At 40.2% G+C, this 7,642-nt stretch overlaps 1 protein-coding gene across 6 annotated transcripts in view; it reads right to left on the reverse strand.

The window, feature by feature from the left end:
- The window catches only part of RALGAPA1 (Ral GTPase activating protein, alpha subunit 1 (catalytic)), a 281,300-nt gene extending 275,965 nt beyond the window's left edge, over positions 1 to 5,335 (reverse strand). For 5 of the 6 annotated variants that reach the window (XM_011925953.1, XM_011925962.1, XM_011925949.1 and 2 more), the window contains exon 1: positions 4,615 to 5,335. In XM_011925953.1, coding sequence (XP_011781343.1) covers positions 4,615 to 4,720 — 106 coding nt within the window. In that variant the 5' untranslated portion in view covers positions 4,721 to 5,335. Of the gene's footprint in view, positions 1 to 3,643; positions 3,772 to 4,614 lie in introns of all 6 variants that reach the window. The other variant, XM_011925969.1, reaches the window with a different exon arrangement.
- Between the last annotated feature and the right edge of the window lie 2,307 nt (positions 5,336 to 7,642).

Consider the following 7,642-nt stretch of genomic DNA (forward strand, 5'->3'; position numbering starts at 1 on the left):
TGGTCTAAAACTCTTAGACTCTAGTGATCCGCCCGCCTCAGCCTCCCAAACTGCTGGGATTACAGGCGTGAGGCCACTGCCCCTGGTCGGGAAACTTTCCTCCACAAAATAATTTGATAAAGAGTGAGTTTGCTTGTTTGAAGAACTGTTTCCTTCTTTATTCTCACCCATAGCAATAGACTTGTCCAATGAAATATGCGATTAACAGAAAAATAACAAAATCAGCAAAGAAGAGAGACGTAAGGCATTTGCCAGAATTGTGTTAAAATATAGTACTTTGCTTAATGGTAGCTTGTTTCAACAACAATCCTATATTTTTTAATGTACAAAAAATTTATTCAGTTTCTCCATTGTATGGTTTGTTTGTATCACCAAACTTACAAACCATACAAGTTTTGAGGAAGCTTATAACATAATAGAAAAATAAAGGAATTGTTCAAGAGATTTTCGTTCTAGTTCCTCTCAGCACCAGTTTTCTTATTAATAAAATCAAAATAAGGTCTGTCCCTCACAGTTTCATGAAATTTAGGCTATAATACAGTGTTTTCAAGCATGATCTTTAGAATGACATAGACCTAAATTAGACATTCTGTTTTTTACTTGCAAGGACTTACTTGCTCTCGGGCCCTTGGCATGTAGTTCAGTCTCAGCCTCATTTTCCTCATTTGTAAACTACATCAGTGATTGTGATAATTAGGTGAGAAAAGTATTGAAAGTTACTTCTATAATGACACATCTCATAACATTGCTTTCCTTCATAGAATTTAAATAGAGTAATTTGCGTAACTGTTTAAAGATTCACTCTTTCATGAGATTGTAAACTCCCTGAGGACAGAGACCATGTAGATTTTGTCTAAAGTTGTATCCCAGTCTTCTTGCAAAGTGCTCTTTGCAAGATAGGCTCAATAAATATGTGTCAAATAGAAAAATGATTGTCACTTTCCCTTCCTTTCTCTTGCATAAGCACTCAGTAAATGTTTGGCAAATGAGGACATAATTTTAGAGAATAAAAATGTAACATATCATTAATAATAATTATATGGCTGGCATACCTGAGAAAAAATGAAAACACCATTGCAAAACAAACTAGCATAATGTGATTTAGATATGGCACACCTATCCCACTGCCTGGTTTTCTCTTCCCATTGATTTAAATATTAAAATTCTTTGAAAGTGTAAGTCTTCCTCACAGCTGACATAATTATCATGGAAATAAAACCCAGAAAATTACCTTTGAAATATTACTTGTGAGGGCTGGGCGCGGTGGCTCATGCCTGTAATCCCAGCACTTTGGGAGGCCGAGGCGGGTGGATCACAAGGTCAGGAGTTCAAGACCAGCCTGACCAACATGGTGAAACCCCATCTCTACCAAAAATACAAAAAAATTAGCCTGGCGTGGTGGGGCGCGCCTGTAATTCCAGCCACTCAGGAGGCTGAGGAAGGAGATTTGCTTGAACCCAAGGGGTAGAGGTTGCAGTGAGCCAAGACTGTACCACTGAACTCCAGCCTGGGTGACAGAGTGAGACTCTGTCTAAAAAAAAAAAAATATATATATATATATACACATACATTTTTTTTTCTTTTTCTGAGACGGAGTCTCGCTCTGTTGCCCAGGCTGGAGTGCAGTAGCGTGATCCTGACTCACCACAACCTCCGCCTCTGGTGTTCACGCAATTCTCCTGCCTCAGCCTCCCAAGTAGCTGGGACTACAGGTGTGTGCCACTATGCCTGATTTTTAATAGAGACGGGGTTTCACTGTGTTGGCCAGGCTGGTCTTGAATTCCTGACCTCGTGATCCACCCACCTCAGCCTCCCAAAGTGCTGGGATTACAGGCGTGAGCTACGGCACCCGGCTGATTATACATATATTATCCTGATTGTCACTATCTATATTTGTTATCTTGATTGGACATTTTAAATCTTTGTTATGATGGTATCGTGAGATATACATATGTAAAAATTATTCAATTATGTACTTTAAATATGTGCAATTGACTGTGTGCCAATTATACCTCAATAAAGTTGTCAGAATTATTTAACAATAAATAATATATTTTTAGCTAAATAAGCACTTATCTTTTTATTTTTACATCAAGAGGACAGAACTGTTAGCTTTAAAGTAAAACAAAACTAACATTTAGTCAATACCCACTATATGCCAAACATTATGTTAGCCAATTTACATGTGCTAATTTATAGTATCATTACCATTACTTGTAAAATGGATGAGAGGGGGTAGGTAGAAAGGACAACAGCTTTAGAAACCAGACAAGGCTTTTTTTTCTGTTTTAAGAAAACCTGACTTCTAGTTTCTACAAATCAAGTATGTAATAATATCAAAAAACATACCAGATTTAAATCTAAATCCTCAGAGTCAAGTTCTATAAATTTAACTTGGATTGTCCTACAGTGGGAACACATGCCAGGAAAAGTCTGCAGCGGATGTTTAAATTATGATTATGTTCTCATACATATAGATGCACTGAATCCTCCTATAAGTACCCTGAGTGAATGGCAGTTCTGTTTGGTCCCATATTAACTATGGGACCAAACAAAAATCAAAAGCCTGTGTAACTGGCAATGCTCAATTACTCTGCAAACTAGTTTCCTCATTGTGTTTACCTTACTTAAAACCTGTACCTACTTCCAAAACAGACTGAAAGTGGCTTTTCCATCTGCAAAATCAAATACCTGACTGGCAGACCTCTAAAAGACACTAGTTTTTGTCATTCTACTTTCTCTTATTCGTTTTCTTAGAAATTACATTAAGTGTATTTCAAACAAAATAACAACAACAATAAAAGACTTGTTTTGTTTTCAAACCAAGCAAGCTAAGTCCTACAAAATACCTTGTATGTGTGACCTCTCTCTTAAGTTATCTTTTAATTTTCCATGTGTCCCAGATGGAAAAAAACTCTATGCTAAAAAAGTATATATAAATAATTCCTTAACCATTCTATAAATAAAGTATAGTCCTTAATTTAGGAAATCTCAATACTTTATTGGAACTCAACTTTATAGCTGTGCCGTTACCTAACCTACAGCTTATCCCAAGTAGGTGTCAAGCTCCATTAAGTATTCAATTTCAAATTGCCATTACCTGTGGTCCCTCTCCTGCATTCACACATTAACTTTCTGTGTCCTATTCTCAGCTAAATCTTTACTTCAATGGCTTAATTCTCAAGTAGAATGAAAACAAAAAGATCACAATCTCCACTATATTTAGAAGCTTTATATTTTCTTGAAAACTGAGCTTTTTAGAGCTCTAAACTGGATTAACTGCTTTCTTACTACTCCACTGGAATAAATACAATTTACTTGTGACAAAGATTAGCTGTCATAAATGTAGAAAGAGTAAAAAAAACAAACTAGAGACACAAATCTGCGTTCCAATTCTGACTCAGCCTCCTAGTAGCTGGCTGACTACTTGATGTTTCCAAACTTCAGCTTTTTTGTTTGTAAAAAATGGAGAATAATAATACCTACCTATAGAGTGACTGCAAGGATTATCATAATTTACGTGAAATCACTGTAAACAGTAAAGCATCATAGAAATGGGTAATATTGGGTAATATTGGTGTTATCCTGGTGGTATGAGTAAACAATAGACTACAGAAACATGTACCTCAAATAAGGGACTTACTTTTTTCACGAAACAAACATCACTTTCCAAAACAAATACACATCAGGAAGACAGCTCCACATAAACTTTGAACTAGGATTCAGGCATCTGGATGAATGCATCTTCTTCAGCCAGTTCTACCATTAACTCTACGTATCAACACAGGCAAAACAACTTTCCTTTTCATCTCGAATGTCTTCATCTAAAAAATCCAATTACTGGACCAGAAGTTCCATAAGTATTATAACAACCCTTACCAGCCTACCAAATGACTAAGTATTCAAAAGAGTCGATTAACATTATATTCAAAACTTAGAGCACTGTTTGGTCTACCAGCAAAACAGAACTTAAGGGCAGACGACGGTACAAAAAAATTTTTTTTAATTAAATAAAAATAGAATTATATACAATTCTCGAGAAGCAAAGGATGAGATAAACTACCTATAATAGTTCTCCCTCTAAATGACTAGTGATGAACAAGGTGCATTAACAAAAGGGCGGGGCTCCTTCCCACAGCTTTTTGGGAACCACCCACTTCCCAAAGAGGTGTGACTGCTTCCTCCTTGTCTTCATCTGCCAAGAAACTTGAAAGATTAAGGTTTATATTGTCTGAGAAAGGATTTTATTTTTCTTTTTACTTGGGTGGGGTTGGCAGTAGTCATCTGGCAAACATATCCTATAAACACCATTATCCACAACGCCAGGTCTCCCCGCAAAGTCTTAAAGACCTAAGTTTTTAGAGTAATACCAATTTTAAAAAATGAATTCAGACTATTAACTCAAAATTAGATATTCCTGTGTTAACCGTAATTAGTGCTGCCAACTGCCAAGTTTTCGCTTCTCCGAATTATTCACCCTCCCGCGTCTCCGCAGAGGCTACGATTTGCCCTCTCCTGCACCGCGCCAGGTCCCGAGGGAGAGTCCGCAGAGGCTCCCAGGAAAGGGAAGGCCGGGCAACCCAGGCCTTGGCGCTGCCACCCCTCGCTCCTCACCGATGACGATGCGCAGGTGCTTGAGGCGAGTCAGTGCGTCCTTCTTGGTGTCCAGCACCTTCTGGGTGGACTTCTTCACGTCCCCGTGCGGCTTCTTGGAGAACATCCTGCCGCTGCCACTGCCACTGCCACTGCCACAGCCGGCTCCCAGCCGGGTCCCGGCGGCAGAAAGTGGAGGGAGTGGGCGGGGAGGAGACTAGCCGAAGCGCCTCATTAGCTCCCCAGCCTTGCGGGCCAGGGCAGAGCCGACTCCTCCCCGATCCAGACCAGGGCCGCCACCTCCACCCGCCTCGCGCCGCGGCTCCAAGGCACCTCCGGCCCCGGCTCCAATATGGCGGATCCCTCTCCCGGCCCTGCACGGAGCGAGATAGACCCAAGCGGGCCGCCTGCAGCCGCCGCTCGTCTCCAGCGGCCGCCGCTCGCCGCCACAGGCCGGGGCCCCGGACCCAGAGCCACGGAGGTGGAGCTCTCGGCGGCAGCAGCACAACTCTCTCCCTGAGGCCCCCTTAAGGTTGAAGCTTCTTTAGCAGCTTACACCCTGCAGAGGCCGAAACGGAGACGAGTGTGGTAGTGATGGGGTTTCACGACTCTGCCGTCGGTGGCGAACGGTGTCCGTGGCAACCGCCTTCTGTCGTCAAGAGTTCCTGACGTCATGCCAGCATGAGATCACCCGTGGCACTCCCCGCCTTGGTTTCCTGTGTAAGCAGCCAAAGGAGAATCTCAAGAAAGGCAAGGAAGGTAGTTACTGCGTGCTCCATTGTAAGCAAAATGATAGTAATAAGAAAAGAGAAGTAATCTTTATTAAATATGTCCATGATTTATCTTTGAAAATATGCATAAGTTGTTGTGGCCACCAGATCCTCTAGCAGAAAGATAAACGAAGCTACAGATGGGCAATTTATTCTGTCCTAAATCTATTACTAATAATATTTCCTGCACTATGTATGTGATTTCTTTCATATTTTTTCTGTTTGCTATATCATATCCCTGTTTTTTGCTGCAAACGACTTGACAACAGAAAGGCTTAAGCAGAGCTATCTAGGTTTTTTAAATAAAAGTAATCTTGCTTTCCTTTTTTTATTGTGCTTTTAAAAATCTTTTCCCTATCTGCAACCCACATAAAGATGAATATGTTGTCAGTTTTTCCTCTGCAAAGAAAAATTCAAGATTCTTATTGCATTGATGGAGTCATCTGAAGAATCTGCAATAGCTGAAAAAAATCCGTGAAATTCTGAATGACATAAATTGAAATTTTTATTGGTACCTTTTTTTTTTTTTTCCTTTTTCTTTCCAGACAGGGTCTCTGTCGCCCAGGCTGAAGTGCAGTGGTGCGATCTCGGCACACTGAAGCCTCAGCCTCCCAGGCTCAGGTGATGCTCCCACCTCAGCCTACCGTGTAGCTGGGACCACAGGCGCCCGCCACCACATCCAGCTAATTTTTGTGTTTTTTGTAGAGACGGGGTTTCGCCATGTTGCCCAAACTGGTCTAAAACTCTTAGACTCTAGTGATCCGCCCGCCTCAGCCTCCCAAACTGCTGGGATTACAGGCGTGAGGCCACTGCCCCTGGTCGGGAAACTTTCCTCCACAAAATAATTTGATAAAGAGTGAGTTTGCTTGTTTGAAGAACTGTTTCCTTCTTTATTCTCACCCATAGCAATAGACTTGTCCAATGAAATATGCGATTAACAGAAAAATAACAAAATCAGCAAAGAAGAGAGACGTAAGGCATTTGCCAGAATTGTGTTAAAATATAGTACTTTGCTTAATGGTAGCTTGTTTCAACAACAATCCTATATTTTTTAATGTACAAAAAATTTATTCAGTTTCTCCATTGTATGGTTTGTTTGTATCACCAAACTTACAAACCATACAAGTTTTGAGGAAGCTTATAACATAATAGAAAAATAAAGGAATTGTTCAAGAGATTTTCGTTCTAGTTCCTCTCAGCACCAGTTTTCTTATTAATAAAATCAAAATAAGGTCTGTCCCTCACAGTTTCATGAAATTTAGGCTATAATACAGTGTTTTCAAGCATGATCTTTAGAATGACATAGACCTAAATTAGACATTCTGTTTTTTACTTGCAAGGACTTACTTGCTCTCGGGCCCTTGGCATGTAGTTCAGTCTCAGCCTCATTTTCCTCATTTGTAAACTACATCAGTGATTGTGATAATTAGGTGAGAAAAGTATTGAAAGTTACTTCTATAATGACACATCTCATAACATTGCTTTCCTTCATAGAATTTAAATAGAGTAATTTGCGTAACTGTTTAAAGATTCACTCTTTCATGAGATTGTAAACTCCCTGAGGACAGAGACCATGTAGATTTTGTCTAAAGTTGTATCCCAGTCTTCTTGCAAAGTGCTCTTTGCAAGATAGGCTCAATAAATATGTGTCAAATAGAAAAATGATTGTCACTTTCCCTTCCTTTCTCTTGCATAAGCACTCAGTAAATGTTTGGCAAATGAGGACATAATTTTAGAGAATAAAAATGTAACATATCATTAATAATAATTATATGGCTGGCATACCTGAGAAAAAATGAAAACACCATTGCAAAACAAACTAGCATAATGTGATTTAGATATGGCACACCTATCCCACTGCCTGGTTTTCTCTTCCCATTGATTTAAATATTAAAATTCTTTGAAAGTGTAAGTCTTCCTCACAGCTGACATAATTATCATGGAAATAAAACCCAGAAAATTACCTTTGAAATATTACTTGTGAGGGCTGGGCGCGGTGGCTCATGCCTGTAATCCCAGCACTTTGGGAGGCCGAGGCGGGTGGATCACAAGGTCAGGAGTTCAAGACCAGCCTGACCAACATGGTGAAACCCCATCTCTACCAAAAATACAAAAAAATTAGCCTGGCGTGGTGGGGCGCGCCTGTAATTCCAGCCACTCAGGAGGCTGAGGAAGGAGATTTGCTTGAACCCAAGGGGTAGAGGTTGCAGTGAGCCAAGACTGTACCACTGAACTCCAGCCTGGGTGACAGAGTGAGACTCTGTCTAAAAAAAAAAAAA

This window comes from Colobus angolensis, unplaced genomic scaffold, assembly GCF_000951035.1.
Source record: "Colobus angolensis palliatus isolate OR3802 unplaced genomic scaffold, Cang.pa_1.0 Scaffold119, whole genome shotgun sequence".
Taxonomy (NCBI): domain Eukaryota; kingdom Metazoa; phylum Chordata; class Mammalia; order Primates; family Cercopithecidae; genus Colobus; species Colobus angolensis.